Here is a 17,764-nt window from a genome sequence, read left to right as displayed (position 1 = left end):
TCAGCTTAACCTCTGGGCTCCTGGCTGTAATGTGCAGACTCTTTACATTGGCGTATAGCTTTCTTTAAATGTAATATTTGGCCTTCCTAGTGGCGGTACTTTGCTGGCAGACTGGAAATCAAATTGAGGAATAGATAGGGCATTTTTCCACTTTACACATGGGTTTTACAACATCCCTTCTCTTACTACCAACAGAGTACCCTGAGCATCCTCTCTATTTACAGAAAAGATGGCAATATCTTTAATCTCTACATAAAAATATCAACTGCCTGAGGCTTCAGCAGCTCAGTGGCATCCAAAAACGTGGAAAGATGCATGGAGAGCTTTTAATCACTTGAGGAAGCCTAGATATATATAGACAGAGAGTTAAAATCCCTTAGAGTGCTCAGATTTTCTCTCATGGAGCACCTTTTCAACATTCAGACTCCATTTTTCTAGAATTAAATCCATTTAAGTCTGTCTGGTCAGCGTATTCACAATTTGCATTTCCTTCACCCTCTCTTTCTCCATTTATCAGAATAATTGCTGAAATGTAATTTATATGCAGTTTACACTAATAAGTGGAATTGATTAACCTTCTGTTTTCTTGGGGGAAGGGAAGCCATGTTTTAACAGTAACAATCCCTTCATGTTTAGTCAGGTCAAAGCTCTTGCTCACCAGTGGGAGGGAGTGCAGGTGGTACTGGCACAGATTCTGTTATCCACCCTGCACCCCGGTAATAGATTTCATGAATATTAATACCCTCAGGAACACTGGTTGCATTAAAAGATAGTCACTAAGCTATTAGGATTCAAAGAATAGCTAAACCAGGGCTTAAATATAGCTGGAGCTGTCCGGAGCAGAGCTCTGGTAAATATTTTCAAAGCCCCGAGCCCCTGTGGCCCCATGGGGCTGAAGCTCCTAGCCTCGGGGCTCTGGGAAATACTATATGAGAACTTAAGCCCTGAGCAAAACCATGCTTTCCGCAACCCTGCACAGCCTACAAATTAGTAAAGCTTATAAGACATTTACTGGTATAATTCATCCAGAGACTGGGTCTTTCTATTCTTGTCTTTTGCCATACCCTAGCAGATATCACCCCTGGAAAAGTAGTGCGAAAAGCACTGTTTTCAAGGCAGTACAACAAGTTGCAGTATGGATGACAACTGCAAATTGTATTTAGAAGCAACCACTGCTACTAGCACGGACATTTTCTGTTCCTATCCAGGAAATAGCTATGTCTAATTTGATATAATTTGATAAAATTCTAAAGACCTTAAGCCACATAAAAACAAACAAAAAAAAAGATGCCTGATGCTGAGTAAGAGGCTTAATAATTATTATTGCTTAATGGCTCCCAGCAGCACTTCTGTAGCTAAAGCTCTGCCATTACTTCCGTTGGAAAGTCTGACTTTGAGGAGTTTATAAATCTGGTCAATTCAATTCATACCGTGCTGCAACCTGATGCATATTATATGAGAGTGTGTAGCACAGGGGTTGGCAACCTTTCAGAAGTGGTGTGCCTTCATTTATTCACTCTAATTTAAGGTTTCGCGTGCTGGTAATACATGTTAACGTTTTTTTAGAAGGTCTCTCTCTATAAGTCTATATATAATATAACTAAATTACTGTTGTATGTAAAGTAAACAAGGTTTTCAAAATGTTTAAGAAGCGTCATTTAAAATTAAATTAAAATGCTGATCTTAAGCTGTGGGCCTGGGGTTCCATTCACCTAGGCCGGCAGTGGGCTGAGCGGGGCCTGCGGACGGAACATTGGCTGGCAAGGGGCCGACAGCCAGAACCCCAGGTTGGCAGCGGGCTGAGCGGGGCCTGCGGCTGGAACACTGGCTGGCAAGGGGCCGACAGCCAGAACCCCGGGCTGGCAGCCAGAACCCCAGACTGGCAGCGGGCTGAGCGGGGCCAGGGGCCGGGACCCCAGACTGGCGGCGGGCTGAGCGGGGCCGGCACCCCAGACCATCAGCAGGCCGAGTGGCTCAGCCCGCTGCCGGTCTGGGGTTCCGTCTGCTGGCTCCTGCCAGCCAGGGTCCCAGCTGCCGGCCCCGCTCAGCCCGCTGCCGGTCTGGGGTTCTGGCTGCCGGCCCCTTGCCAGCTGGGGTCCCAGCCGCCAGCCCCACTCAGCCCGCTGCCAATCTGCTGCTCAGGGTGGGGATGTCGGGGGTGCAAGAGTCAGGGCATGGGGTGTGGGGGGGCTGGGTATGTGTGGGGAGTGCAGGAGTCAGGGCATGGGGTGTGGGGGGGCTGGGTATGTGTAGGGAGTGCAGGAGTCAGGGCAGAGGGCTGGGGGCATGTGAGGGGGTGCAGGTGTCAGGGCATGGGGTGTGAGGGGGCTGGGTATGTGTGGGGAGTGCAGGAGTCAGGGCATGGGGTGTGGAGGGGCTGGGTATGTGTAGGGAGTGCAGGAGTCAGGGCATGGGGTGTGAGGGGGCTGGGTATGTGTGGAGGGTGCAGGAATCAGGGATGGGGTCATGGGGGGATGCAGGGGGCTGGGATGCAAGGGGGTTGCAGGGGTCAGGGCAGAGGGCTGGGGGGTGGGCGGATACACCCTGCTCCTACTCCCCCTTCCCCAAGTCCCTGCTCCTATCCCCCTTCCCCGCCTCCTTACTGGTCTGAGCAGCGAGGGCGCTGGGGCTGCTCTTCTCCCCTCCCTCGCAAGGGCCATTGGTGGCAGGGAGGGAGAGGAGGCGGGGCTCCAAGCAGCATGCTGGGGGGAAGAGGCAGGGGAGGGGGAAGCTTGGCTGCCGGCGGAACCTTCTGTACAGCAGCAGCCGGCAGGAGCAAGCTTGCATCTGCCCACTGCCCCTGCCAGAGAGAGCGGTAGGCGGGGGGCCAAGAAGAGCAGGCTGGATTGGGCAGGATTTTTAATGGCACGCTGCTGCCTGCCAGGGTCCGGCTCAGCCTGCTGCCGGAGTTCGACAGCGGGCTGAGCGGGACCCCGGCAGGCAGCAGCGTGCCATTAAAAATCAGCTTGCGTGCCGTCTTTGGCAGGCGTGCCATAGGTTGTCAACCCTGGTGTAGCATGTATGTAAGAATTTGAGACTCCATTCTATATTCCTTGCAGATCTAAATTTGTCACTGACTTTAAGGCTGTGTTCTTCAGTTTTTAAATTCCTTGGGACTTCTGGTCCACAATGAATGTAGGTTTGGGCCTTTGGTGTTAATGAAAGTGTCAAGAACATAAGTTGTTCTGCAACCTCTACTTCATTCCTCACCTTCCACACCTCTTGCCATTCTTGCCATGGGGTGTTGTGGATTAACACTCAATAAGAGCTTTATAATCATGATCACATAATAATTAAAAATCCACCACTCATTTTCACTTGAGACCAGAACCAACACTGGGACCCAGGTGCCCAGAGATGAATGGATGATGCACTGACACTGACCCAACTGTCAGAGATTTATGGGCAATGCATCTGCTTAGGAGGGCTTTTGGGGAGGCCTGACATAATAGGGTGGAGTATGATTTTGCTGCTTTAGATTACTGGCTCGTTAAGTTAATTATTTTTGTTGTCCATGAGTGCCATGTGCTGGTGGGGTGACTGTTCCTGTGTAAATTGTGATCCTGACTAATAGACAGAGCACCCAGAATGGTGGACAGGTATATTTTTGTATTTAAATATAAATAAATAAATAGCCATTTATATAACCTTCTAGCATACCACATACAAATTCTCACCTGAAACATGTTTTTTTTTAACCAGATAGGATTTTAATTGCTTTTGCCTTTTTTTAAATTTAGAGATAAGACACAAATATAAAAACATTACAAACACGCTAAGGCTTTCGGATTCCTTTACAATCAATGCTGTAAAGAAAACAGGCAGAATTTCAATAAATAACATTTCAGAAATGAGCTAATTGGGACTCTAAAATTTTGCTATTCAGTAGCAATTTTCATTGACTCATTTCTATTACTGAAGAATAAATCCAAGAGACAAGGGGGCAAGTACCTTTGATTGGACCAACTTCTGCTGGCGAGAGAGACAAGTTTCGAGTTTACACAGATCAGAGGCAAACAATGTTTGGCCTGTTGTTACCTTCTGCCAGGTATAAGTAGACTAAAAGTGAGAAAAATAAAGACTTAGCAGAAACTGCTTTGTGAGTTAAGAAGGTTGGAATGTCTGATGTGTCTCATTAAGCCTAACTGCACATCTCTTGAGCATCCACCATTGCTGCTTTCTTTGGACACTTTGTAAATAGTCAGCAATTTTCCCACTGTGGTGGTGGGTCATGTATTTATATTTTAATCTAATGTTTCTTAATATGTTGCTTTCCCTGGGGCAGAGCTACCACAAGCTATTTCTTGTATATTCTGAGTGAATGTGAAGGACTCTAGTAACACATAGTATAGATAGGTGCTATGTTAACCAGCTATATGCACCTAGCTCTGCAAATGTTTACCTCAACCTTGACAAGCAGTAGCTAGTATGTTAAATTCCTCAGACTTCCTTGTGTTTCTACTGAAATTTGAAGAAAATCAAAGATCCCAGAAGCAAGTAAAAAAAAGAAATTGAGACTGTTATATAGGGTGGCAGTTTATCAGCATGATCACCAAGCACCCTTCACATATCACTGCTTAATTTGGCATTAACTGTGTCCCCCATGTGCAACATAATTCTGTAACTATTGTCTGAATGGATTTTGAGTCATATGGTATGAAAAAATGTAGAAAAAAACAACTGAAAAATATAAATGAGATATACTGGACCTTTTGTTAAAGCTCATAATGGAGTTAAGGGGCTTGCAGAATACTGTTATTGATACAATACTGCAAGTAATAGCATCAAAAAGTATAAGCAACAGCAAAATTACAAACAAATGTAGATTCTGCTCATTGCTTTGTTACAGAAACACGTCCCTATTTCTTATAATTCAATATATAGCTGTGTATGGTTCCTTATCACTTAATGTAATCACTAGATGCAGGTCAGTTCCCAGTATTCTGGGGCCAGCTTAGTTTCTGTTCCTGGAAGGCTATATGTTAGAACTGGTAGAGAGTAAATTCTGACACAGGGCATAAGCCTTTCTGTCAAGATTTGGGCAAGTCATTATAAGAAAATCTATGCCAGCTCTTTTCCAGAAGATAATTTGAGATCCAATGCCAACTGCAAAACACTTTTTTAAATTCATCTAGGTTAATATATAGTCTTTTGCAGGAATTTCTCCTAACTGTTAATGGAATTTTATATAGAAATTTGTATTAATTTCAGCTCAGACCACAGGACATGTTAAAATTATATGTCCCATGAGCTGCATTTCTAATTCACACACAGATGGTATCATCACATTTTGTACCAAACAAAATTACCTTCTTGGTTATCAAATCTCCTACCTATGCACAGTAAATTAAAGAAAAGTAAGGTAATCCCCCTGTTGTAGGCACTAGACCACTTTGAATAAAGGAAAACTGCTTCCTACTTGAGGATTCTTCTTCCCAAAAGGGCCCAAGAGCCCAATCTCACTTCAGAACGTCATTCTCCATCCACACCTAAAAAAAAGATTTCTTGCTTCAGTGGCTCAAATCTCTTCTCCTAGGTTTTCTTCAGTGATGGTCCAATGTTCTGTGACTATTTTTGTGATTTTTTTATAACGAATGACCTCAACTGAAATGCTATGTTTTATATAAACATTTGTCCAAGTATGCACCCAGAATTTAGGAGGATGCAGACTTATAGGTGAAGGTCACAAGCTACTACTGGGAAAGGAAAACACCCATTTAAGTTAAAGACAATGGACCGGAAATGATCAGTTTAGAGAATGCAAAAGTCCTCACAATGCAAACATCACTGTGTCCTTCAGGTACTCTTAACTCCTAAATTCTTTAGTAAGTAAGAGAATGGCCAAGGAGAATTCATCCCTATTTCCTTTGACCTTTTCTTACCTGACTAGCAGGGGTCTGTCCAATCACAGCTTCATAAGGAGGGGGCAGCTCCGTTGGATATAGCATTCCTGGGCTGTTAATGGTGACCTCATATAAAGCACTGAAGGGGGAATGAGGAAAGTCCAAATGGAGACCTCTGTTAAAGAAAATAAATGTTTAATTATCATTTCACTGCACTGGATTTACCTGGAGAACTAATGTCATCTTCTACCATGATGTAGTTAGCAGATGCATGCCTCTGAATTTGTGACCGAACCCATCACAAAGCAATCCATGCGAATGCTTGTTCTCACTTTCAGGTGACATTTTAAATAAGAAGTAGGCAACAGCATCTCCCGTAAATGTATACAAACTTGTCTGATTTAGCGATTGGCTGAACAAGAAGTGGGACTGAGTGGACTTGTAGGCTCTAAAGTTTTACATAGTTTTGCTTTGAGTCCAGTTATGTAACAAAAAAATCTACATTTGTAAGTTACACTTTCACAATAAAGAGATTGCACTACAGTACTTGTAGGAGGTGAACTGAAAAATACTATTTCTACAGTAGAAATATTTGTAATAAAAATAATAATATAAAGTGAACACTGTACACTTTGTATTCTGTGTTGTAATAGAAATTAATATATTTGAAAATGTAGAAAAACAGCCACAGTATTTAATAAATTTCAATTGGTATTCTATTGTTTAACAGTGCAATTAATTTTTTAATTTTTCCAATTGGCCTGGAGCAGCGAACCAGTGGATATAATTCATTTCCCCCTGAAGTAGTCTCAATCTGTGGCCCAAAGCTATGAAGGAATAACGTTAATTTTCAGGAACAAAGAATTACCTCTGTGCTTCCATCACAGGTGCGCAGGTATATTCAGGTGGGTAATAGGGTGGTGGTGGTATTGGAGGTATGAACTCATCGAAGTCCAGGGTCTGATGCAGAATAGTTCCATGGGGAGTCATACAGTCCGGGTTGGTGGAATGTGACCTCTGTGGCAGAAACTGAAAATAAATAAAGAAAGTAAGGTTTCTTCCGATGGTAATGGTAGAAATGACAAAAATAATAACACAGATTCTGCCATTCTTATTCTCACTGAGTTGTACCTTATTCCACAAGTAGCATTACTGCAATCAATTGGTCTGCTTCAGGGAGTAGAGTACTACTCAGTATGAGTGAGGGCAGTAGAATCTGGCCCAAAATTAGGATGAGGGAATTCCTAGAATCATAGAATATTAGGGTTGGAAGAGACCTCAGGAGGTCATCTAGTCCAATCCCCTGCTCAAAGCAGGACCAACACCAATTAAATCATCCCAGCCAAGACTTTGTCAAGTCAGGCCTTAAAAACCTCTAAGGATGGAGATTCCACCACCTCCCTACGTAAGCCATTCCAGTGCTTCACCACCCTCCTAGTGAAATAGTGTTTCCCAATATCCAATCTAGACCTCCCCCACTGCAACTTGAAAACATTGCTTCTTGTTCTGTCATCTGCCACCACTGAGAACAGCCTAGCTCCAGCCTCTTTGGAACCCCCCTTCAGGTAGTTGAAGGCGTCTATCAAATCCCCCCTCACTCTTCTCTTGTAAAGTAATTTTCTTTGCTAAATCATTAAATGATTAATGGTATAACCTGTTCAAAAATAATGAACACTTGGATATACCTATTAAAATAACTATTTGCACATTCTCACTGCCAATTTGGAATGCATCATATTAAAAATCAGGTGCTACATGCTAAATATGTATTTTTTAAAAAAAGAAAAAGAAATGACAAGTGTCCCACAAACCCATGTTTCATTACATGAGAATTCAACCTAATTTGTATTTGTTTTTATAAAATAAATGTTCTCAATATTAATATATTTTTATAGTTGGTGTGGTATAGAAATTGCTATGTTTTAATATGGTATACAGTTTTAAAATACTGTAATCCTGTGAATAAAAAGAAAAGAAAAAGGACTCTCCCCTACACATACACATTTCCACACCTAAAAAGTAGGGGTGTCAAGCAATTTAAAAAATTAATCGCGATTAATTGCACTGTTAAACAATAATAGAATACCATTTATTTAAATATTTTTGGATGTTTTCTACATTTTCAAATATATTGATTTCAATTACAACACAGATACAAAGTGTACAGTGCTCACTTTATTTTTTATTACAAGTATTTGCACTGTAAAAAAACAAAAGAAATAATATTTTTCAATTCACTTACTACAAGTACTGTAGTGCAATCTCTTTATCATGAAAGTTGAACTTAAAAATGTAGAATTATGTACAGAAAATAACTGCATTGAAAAATAAAACTTTAGAGCATGCAAGTCCACTCAGTCTTACTTCTTGTTCAGCCAATCACTCAGACAAACAAGTTTGTTTACATTTGCAGGAGACAATGCTGCCCGCTTCTTGTTTACAGTGTCACCTGAAAATGAGAACAGGCATTCTCATGGGACTGTTGTAGCTGGCGTCACTAGATATTTACATGCCGGATGCGCTAAAGATATAGGGCAGAATGTGGATAAAACAGAGCAGGGGACATACAATTCTCCCCCAAGGAGTTCAGTCACAAATTTAATTAACACATTATTTTTTTAACGAGCATCATCAGCATGGAAGCATGTCCTCTGGAATGGTGGCCAAAGCATGAAGGGACAAGGAATGTTTAGCATATCTGGCACGTAAATACCTTGCAATGCCGGCTACAAAAGTGCCATGCAAATACCTGTTCTCGCTTTCTGGTGACACTGTAAATAAGAGGACGGTAGCATTATCACCCTCCTATAAGTGTAAACAAAACTTGTTTGTCTAAGCAATTGGCTGAACAAGAAATAGGACAGAGTGGACCTGTAGGCTCTGAAGTTTTACATTGTTTTGTTTTTGAGTGCAGTTATGTAACAAAAAAAGTCTACATTTGTAAATTGCACTTTCACGACAAAGACATTGCACTACAGTACTTGTAGGAGATTAACTGAAAAATACTATTTCTTTTGTTTATCATTTTTACAGTGCACATATTTGTAATAAAAACAATACACACCGTGATTTCAATTACAACAGAGAATACAATATATATGAAAATGTAGAAAAATGTCCAAAATATGTAATCAATTTTAATTAGTATTCTATTGTTTAACAGTGCAATTAAAACTGCCATTAAATCGACAGCCCTACTAAAAACAAAAAATACAAGTGTACCAAACCCTAAACAGTAACAGTGACTGAGACGTACAAATCAAGGCCTGAAGGTGATCAGCCTCTAACACAGCACTAGTATCAAAAAGCAACTCAGTGATATAGAAAAACAGTAGCCTAATGAGCCTGTTAGCAGGTTTAAATGACAGTGTGATCCTATGGGGACTGTTCTGAAGATCAAATGAAACCTGGCCTTTGTGACCCTGTTTTATATGTGCTGCATGGGGAGAAGCACACCAATAGCCAATCAAAACACACAGAGGCATTCTTTCACCTTCTGTTGAGTCTCTGCTGTCATATTATTTTTGTAGGATTGGTAGACAATTGGGTCTTTAGCTCACCTTTTGAAACAATTGAGCTAAGAAAATTTGCTGAAGGCACACTTCTGCTTTATACTGGAACAAGTGAATATATCTGTTTGTACTGTTGTCTCATTGCATTATTATGATTTTTATAAAATTTCCATGGACACAGATTAAAGAAGCAGTCATATAATAGGAAAACAAAAATGTTTATGTTTAGAAGACCTAGCAAATGACTTTCATTTTTAGCTTGGCAGGGGTTCTAACTTTCTGGGAAAAACTCATCTCAGATGTAAATCTGATTTTACATTACACCAGCAATTATTTTGGCTCCTTGTGTCAGGTTAAAGTAATCAATGTTCCATGAAACACTCTATGTATAAGATGTCTCAAAGGTCACAGTCTCAATGATGTAATACAATGGAGGGTCAGGGAGCCAGGTCTCCTTTGTTTGTGGAAAACTAACAATTAGAGGCTTACTAATTAGCTGTCAAGTTATACTTTCCAAGATGTCTATTAAGTAATTATGCTCCCATGCTCCAGATTCTGCTACCACCCGTCAATCTACTCCTTTCAGTCAGTGTGTTCTACTGATGCTACTAGAACAAGACGAGCACTCTCATAGTTACATATTACCTCTGGCCTGATGCCCACTAGCTCTTCCCAGGTTGAACCTAGGAACAAAACGTATACTAAAACCTTAACGATGCTAGCCTAGGCAAGAAGTGGGGGGTTGAGTGGGGTGTCAGTAGTCGTCCAGGTGTAGTCTCTGACAGATGTACAGGGAGAAATTGTCACAGGGAGCACACTGCAGCAGGACAATCTGTCTCTCTCAGACAGACATGGAGTTAACTGGGCTGAGAGGAGTTTGCAAGAAAAGATTAAGGTATAGGTAAGGGGAAATATACATCTAGCCCTGTTATTTTATATGCTTGCTCTTATTCATAGATTTATAGTTTCCAAGGCCAAAAGGACCATTGTGATCATCTTCTAGTCTGACCTCCCGTATAACACAGACCACATAATGCCACCAAAATAATTCTTCTCATCAATTTTGTACAGTTAATCATTATCCCCCTTCTTCTATTTGTTATAATATATTTTAATTATAGATAAAAATTATTCCAAATAATATATAAATAAATATTGGAATATATAATTAAAATAATTATATTTAATTATAAATAATACATAATTATTTGGAATTCCTCCTGGTATTCTTCTCTCTGCTGACCACAGCCTGCCTATCGTAGTCTGTCTCCAGCCATTAAGAAAGCTTCTTGTCTGTTCCTCTCTCTCCAATTCCTTGGTGGCCAGTTTCATTCTTCCATGAACCTAAGGTACGGATGTTTCCTGAACCTGGCTGTCTAGATATGCTTCAGCTTCTCTGATTCTCAATAGCATCTCTCCTTCCCTTTCCAGGGAATTTTTTCTTCCAGCACAGCTACCAACTTGTACTTCATACATAAGAAGTCCCTTCCAGCTTCAGGCGGGGTGGGGGGTGGGGAGGGGGAAGGGACACAGCCATTGCAAGTCACAACCACGATTCCATTGCTGTCCATCTGGAATCAAACACAGAGCTGGACCTGGAAGAAAAGCCTCTCACACTCCCTCTCTGAATTCCCTCCAAAATTCTCCTGTTAGCTGCCTCTGTTCATGACTCTGAGTGCATAAGGCTTTTGGGTGAATGAATAAATCATACTTTGTTTTCGTCACTTTAATCAGCCAACATCACAGGCTCACAGAGTAAAAGAGCTCACTGTCATCATACCCAGTTAACACAGCTGGTAACGAGGGGGGCTACACTCCAGAGATCCTGTCTAAAAATGTTTGGACTGCATGGTTCCACCCAGAGAGAGGTGCAGGAAGCCAGGCCTCTGAGAGGTGCACTCGAGAGGGACTAACAAGGGTCCAAATCACAGATTGCCTGGTTACTGTGACAGACAGCAGCTGAACTAGTACTCAGCAGTTTAGTGGAAAGTGCAGACAGGGCAAGCTGCATTCAGCACCATTTCAGAAACTCTGAAGCAGCTTCCTAAGAAACCCTTTTGAGGTTTGAACCAATGCTGAGAGCAGGTATCAGCAATGGATAAAGGTGAACAGTTGTAGGCAAGGACAAACTGCGATCAGCACCATTTCAGCAAGCGTGGTTGAAATCTTACACAATCTTATAGCTGAAGTCAATGTTAATGGCAAATACTCTGAATTTATTGGCCTCGAGAGAAACATGACATGGCTGCTTATGTCACTGCTATTATTTGTAATAGTGATTGAAACTTTATCACAATAGAAGAGAAGAAAATACAATACCTTAGTAATAAATGCAGGCAGCCCAGAGAACCAAGTTGTTTAGCATATGGGCAATCCCTTGGTGATGTTTGTTTATTCCCTTACCTTTGTGCTTCATATTATGAAAGACATGAAACTCAGAGAAGTTTCAAAGTTTACAGGAATTGTGCTTCTAAGTCAACTAGATGTTTTTGAAAATCCCATCCAATTTATCCCTAATCCAAAGTATTAGATTTCATTGGGCAAAAAACTCATCAAGACAGTTTGAGGCCAATATTACCTCTCATCTGGGAAAAATATATAATACACATTATGCATCTCTGTTGAAAAGCCTTGAAAGAGATACATAAAATTGGATAAGCCTTCTCTCCAAGATTATCTTCTTTTTTCAAACCCTTGGAATAGAAATCCCTACAAAATTATTAGAAGAGTTAATCTCCTCCATTTTATATTTTATTTGGAGTAATAAAATCACTCATTAAAAAAAGTATACAGGTCAGTATTTCAAAGAGGGCTAGTGGTACAAACCTAAGGGGGTATTATTGGGCACCAGAACTCTGGGCCTTGATAGCCTGATATGATGGGTATAGCAATAATTATTGGAGAACACAGAGCAGGAAATATTTGCTATCATATTTGGGTCAACATTTTCATTTCCAAAACAGCCAAGACCTCCCATTTAGTGATTTCCCTGAAAACTTTGGAGCAAAGTAGAAGTGAAAAACGGCCCAGCCTCTTCCCCTCTAACAACAAAATAGATACAATCCAACCTTCCCTCCAGGAGACATTGATCCCACTTTTTTAAAAATGGGAAAAAGTGAGCCTGCAAAGAGTAGGGTAGTTAATTAAAGGGGAAAAAATGATAGACCCAGAGACATTACAAGGAACTTTTACTATAACTAAGATACCAATATTTAATTAAATACAGTTAAGATATATTTCAAGCCTCCCAAGAAATGGCAGGTTCTAGAAATGACTTACGGATATTGAAATGATAATGAACTCTAGCAGATCTAAAATCAATTTCAAAAGTATATAGTGAACTTATTATACTTGAAATGGATGGCAAATGTAATTACAGGAAGAAATGGGAAATGTTCTAGATGAAGAAATTCCCTTAGAGCATTGGTCCTTTATTTGGGGTAAAGTACCTCCCTTTTCCAGATATCTAACAGTAAAAGAAAATCAGTATATTTTGCTAATTCAGTGGTATCTCACACCCTCTCATTTAAAGAGAATCTACAATGATGCACCGAACAGTTGGAGTGTGTGCGGAATGAAAGGTACCTTTATGAATATTTGATGGGAACGTCTCAAAGTCCAGGAATATTTGTCAAGTATTTGCAACCTCATAATGAATCTCAGAGTTCACAGATAAAAAGCCTTGTCCTATCACATAATTGTGCTCACACCATCTAACAGCATGGTGTAATGCAGAATTTTGGAAGAAGAGTGAGCTAGCATATTCTAATAAACTAGCAGGGTATAGGATAGTCTGATAACGGAAATGTTTATAGATGATGTGAGACAAAGGCATAGTTGTTTCTTAAATGACTGGCTACCGTGTCTAGAATATGTAAAAGAGAAAACAAAAGAAATCAAAACACCTGAGGAACAGAGAAATGTTTGTTTTAACAGTAAAACATCCATAGTCTTTAGCCTCTGTTCTGGTAATTTATTGAATTGATTAATATTAAACTTCTGCTCCTGTGTCAGCTTTTACTCCAAAAATTGTCATTGTTGTAATGTAATTTGAAGCAGAGCTGTTTTTCTTTGAATCCACTCAAAGTCTGTCAAATCTAAGTAACCCCTTTCCCCAAACCATCACTGCAATGACCAATTTTTGAAAGAAATTGATGGAAGAATAAGGAGATTAGGAGTGTCAATAAGAAACAAACTTTAAAGGAAAATGAGTTTTGCAGCCTGATTGTTATCCTCTTAACATTGTCCCTGTAGTCCTAGAGGACTGAAAATGAAAAGTAAAAAGTATCCATTAATCCCACAAAGAGTCATGCTCTGCACTGGAAAATGACAACATAATGCCTATTGCTGCAGGTCGTAAATTTGCAAAGGTCTTCGCTGGTTTCTAATGCTTGGACATTGGAAACGTAGATTTCTCATCCTTCACGGCAAACGGACTCTGAACACATTTGCACTTTTAGAAAATCTTAACATCTTTTGCCCTGGTGGTGAAAGGGAGCACTTACAGTGTTAGTTTATCTAATTCCACAACTGGTGACATCTGCTAATGATGCCATAGCTAATCCCAGTGAATTTGTGTGCTCACTTCATAACTACAACAGATGTTTCTGCATTTTGGGCAGCAGCAACATATTGTCATACTTAATTCTTTCCTCTTGAGTGGAATGCTGACAAACCAGTAATAAGAAAAGTGATCATCCATATCAGAAGTAAAGCTGAAGCCTACCAAAATTATAGGCCCTCATTTTCAAAATTAGGGCTGCACAATAATGTGGCACAAAAATGTGCATTCAGTTGTTTTACTAACTAGCACGTGAAAGTATTATTTGTTGTTTATTTATGGGAGTGCTCACTGTGTGTTAGGCACTTGCCAAACCCTCAAGGATGGCTCATACTAGAGCTTATAAACTAAGAAACTATGTGTGTGCAAAATAGTCAATGAATGTGAATTGCCAGATGTGTAATCTGACATCTGGCTCCAAATTTCCTAAAATAGGACCATCAAATCCTAAATCCTAGATCCTAAATCCATATTCAGGCACCACTCCCACTGGTCAATAGGAACTGCTGAGTGTTCAGCATTTTCTGAAGTCAGAAGGTGCATAAAGATGATTACTATTTATATTACGGTAGCACAGAGGTCACAAGTGGGATCAGGGTCCATTGTGCTATACACCAAACACATAGTAAGAGACAGACCAAAATTTTCAAGAACAGACTCTAACGTTACACTCTTAAATCAATGTTTAAATACCCAAAGGTGGTATTTTCAAAAGTTCCTAAGTCATTTATGCACACTTGAAAACCCACACTTAGGAGGCTAACTATGGTCTTGAAAAATTCGGTCATAGCCCCTGGCCCAAAGAACTTGCAATCTAAATAGACAAGGCAAAGGGTTAGGGTTGAGGTGTCTGTTTTTTGACCGGAACACCCAGTTGCAAAGCGACCCTGGCGGCTCTGGTCAGCACTGCTGACTGGGCCATTGAAAGTCCGGTTGGCAGTGCAGCAGGGTTAACGCAGGCTCCCTGCCTGCCATGGCTTTGCACAGCTCCTGGAAGCAGCAGCATGTCCCCCCTCCGGCTCCTACATGTAGGGGCAGCCAGGGGGCTCTGCGGCTCCCATTGGTCGGAAACCACAGACAAAGGGAGCTGCAGAGGCGGCGTCTGCGGATGGTGTGGCGCACAGAGCTGCTTGGCCACGCCTCCATGTAGGAGGCGGACAGGGGACATGCCTCTACTTCTGGGAGCTGCCTGAGGTAAGCGCCGCCTGGAGCCTGCACTCCCTCCTGCACCTCAACCCCAGCCCTGATCCCCCTCTTGCCATCTGAACCCCTCAGCCGCAGCCCAGAGCACTCTCCTACACCCCAAACCTCTCAGCCCCACCCCACAGCCCGTACCCACTCCCACACCCTAACCCCCTGCCTTAGCCTAGAGCCCCCTCCTCACCCCAAACTCCTCATCCCTGGCTCCACCCCAGAGCCTGCACCCCCCAGCTGGAGCCCTCACCCTCTCTTGCATCCCAACCCACTGTGTCAGCCTGGAGCCCTCCTCCACACCCTGAACTTCTCATTTGTGGTCCCATCCCGGAGCCTGCACTCCCAGCTGGAACCCTCACCCCCTCCCTCAACCCAATCCCCTGAGCCAGCCCGGTGAAAATGAGTGACTGAATGAGGGTGAGGAGAGCGAACAACAAGGGAGGGGAGATGTAGTGAGTGAGGGCGGGACCTCGGAGGAGGAGTGGAACAAGAGTGTTCGGTTCTGTGTGAGTAGAAAGTTGGCAACCCTACAAAGGGTAGGAGGGAAAACAGAGATGCAGACTAATAAGTAACTTGCCCAAAGTCACACAGCAGGTCATTGGCACAGCCAGAATAAAATCCAGGTCTCCTGGTTTCTAGTCCAGTACCCTATCCATTATACCACAACGCCTCCCAATGGATTTAGTTTATGGATATGGATTTAGGACCCTAATTTTAAGCACTTATTTTTGAAAAGCAGGACTTTGATCAATTACCCATGTGCAGCCAGGCCACCGTGGTTCTCAACCTATTTACCATTATGGCTGGCTTATACAGCTCTCTATGTGTTGGGTGGGCTGCAGCCACACTATATATAATACCTGTACAACACTGAATATCACTGAAAGTCATTTAAAAACTAGCCCAATCTATTGATTGAAATAAAGGGTTTTTTCTGTTAACACATTGGACTATAAGATGTGGCTCAGTGGCTTTGCATGTGTATGAGAATGAGCGAGTGTATGTAGGTGAAAGTTGTGTGAAACAGACAGGAAGTGTGTGTGTGTGTGTGTGAGAGAGAGAGAGAGAGAGCGCTAGTGTGGGAGAGTTGTGGGAGACAGACAGTACCAGTGCCCATGATATATAATACTTGGGGGTTATGGGGCGGTTGAATTAACCGGTTTCTATACACTAGTTGGTATTGTCCTGGGCTGTTGATCACTGCAAGATAATTGTGAATCCCTGAGCTTAGTGCTTAAAAGTGGAAAAAAGCATGTGTGTATGTTGGGGGGGCGTCTATGATAATCCTAGATGAAATAAATGTTCATGCACTTGGAGGGCAGCGCTTAAAGGGTACCCCTCAGTGACCCGACTCCATTTTTAAATCTTTTTTGCCAGGACTGTGACCCCTTGTGATTCTGCTCACTTTAAGCCTTGCCTGAGCTGGGCCCACAAAACAGCTGCAGTGTCAGCTGTATCTTCGTCTGAGCTGCTGGTCTGTAAATGCAGGGGGCAGCGTGCGTGGCGTGTGGCACACAGCAGCTCTGCCCTCGGTGCCTCTCACCTCGTCTGAGGCGGGGGCAGAGTCCTGCTGGGCATGGGTGTGTGGACACTGACCTTTGTCTGGTGGTAGTGACTATGGAGGTAATGGAGCTGGGTTGGAGGGGGCTGCTCCGGGCACCACTCAGTGCAGGGGGTACCAGGAGCATGCACTCAGCCCTACGTGGGGCTCAACACTGGGGCACTGTCTAGGCCAGAGAGGGTCACTGCTGAGGATGGCATTAGAGCCCTGTAGCAGAGATTGCTTGGAGGGTGTGTGTGTGAGGGCTCCTCCCCACCCTGCCTGCTGTGACTGCCCAATTGGGCACATGTCCCTCCACTCCTGCTCCCAGACAGTCAGGGGCCGGGGGTGATTTCACCCGCTGAGCCAAGGGGATCACTAGCTGGGAAGCCGCCCATGGGACAAATTTCCACCCTGCACCAGCTCTCCCTCTAGAGACCGGACTTACAGGGCAGCCTCCTGCTCTGGCTGTGAGCTCCGTGTCTGGACATGGCCAGCATGGGATGGGCAGGCAGGCAGGCCCTGTCTGCTGCACACAGCCCAGAGCGCGCTGCAGCCTGCAGCATGCTCATCCCCCTGGAGGCGACACGAGGCTATGGCTAGTGTGGGGGCACGTGCCTCCTCCCCATTTCTCTGGATGCCTCTGGCCGAGACACCCAGAAGTGAAAAGGCAGCGCTCCCCCTGGTGGCAGCACTCAGTCATCCTCCTCTCTTCCTCTTGCCCCATCCCTCTATCCCCCTCCTCTCCCTAACCCACCTCCTTGCTCTGCCCTCCCACGGGCACTCACCACTGTACAGAAACTGGACCCAGAACACATAGAAGAGGATGATGACAGACACTAGAACCAAGAGGCAACATCCTGGAGCGGCCAGCCTCAGTCAAGCAAAGGGGCCGAGTGAGCCAGCGCAGCATGGGAAGGACAGAACCTCCATCCCCCCAGCAGGCTGAGCAGAGCAAGCCCTGCTCGGCGCTCGCAGAAATCAGGAGAGGGATGTCGGGGGGGGGGGGGAGAGGCAATGCCCCCCACACTATGCCAATGGCTTGTGTGGTTGATGACCCTGTGCATCCCCCTGCCTGTGGCAACCAAACTTTTGGCATTGGGTCAGTAGGTCT

At 43.1% G+C, this 17,764-nt stretch overlaps 1 protein-coding gene across 5 annotated transcripts in view; it reads right to left on the bottom strand.

Annotated features, from left to right (window-relative positions):
• The window catches only part of ENTREP2 (endosomal transmembrane epsin interactor 2), a 403,126-nt gene that overhangs the window by 23,114 nt on the left and 362,248 nt on the right, over window positions 1-17,764 (bottom strand). For all 5 annotated transcript variants that reach the window (XM_054042570.1, XM_054042569.1, XM_054042571.1 and 2 more), the window contains 2 exons: window positions 6,712-6,872; window positions 5,883-6,018 (listed from right to left, as the gene is read on the bottom strand). In XM_054042570.1, the coding sequence (XP_053898545.1) occupies window positions 5,883-6,018; window positions 6,712-6,872 (297 nt within the window). The remainder of the gene's footprint in view (window positions 1-5,882; window positions 6,019-6,711; window positions 6,873-17,764) is intronic.

The sequence above is a fragment of the Malaclemys terrapin genome, chromosome 10, assembly GCF_027887155.1.
Source record: "Malaclemys terrapin pileata isolate rMalTer1 chromosome 10, rMalTer1.hap1, whole genome shotgun sequence".
In the NCBI taxonomy this organism is placed as follows: domain Eukaryota; kingdom Metazoa; phylum Chordata; order Testudines; family Emydidae; genus Malaclemys; species Malaclemys terrapin.
The sequence above is the reverse complement of the archived record's forward strand: the minus strand, read 5'-3'. Positions and strand labels throughout refer to the sequence as shown.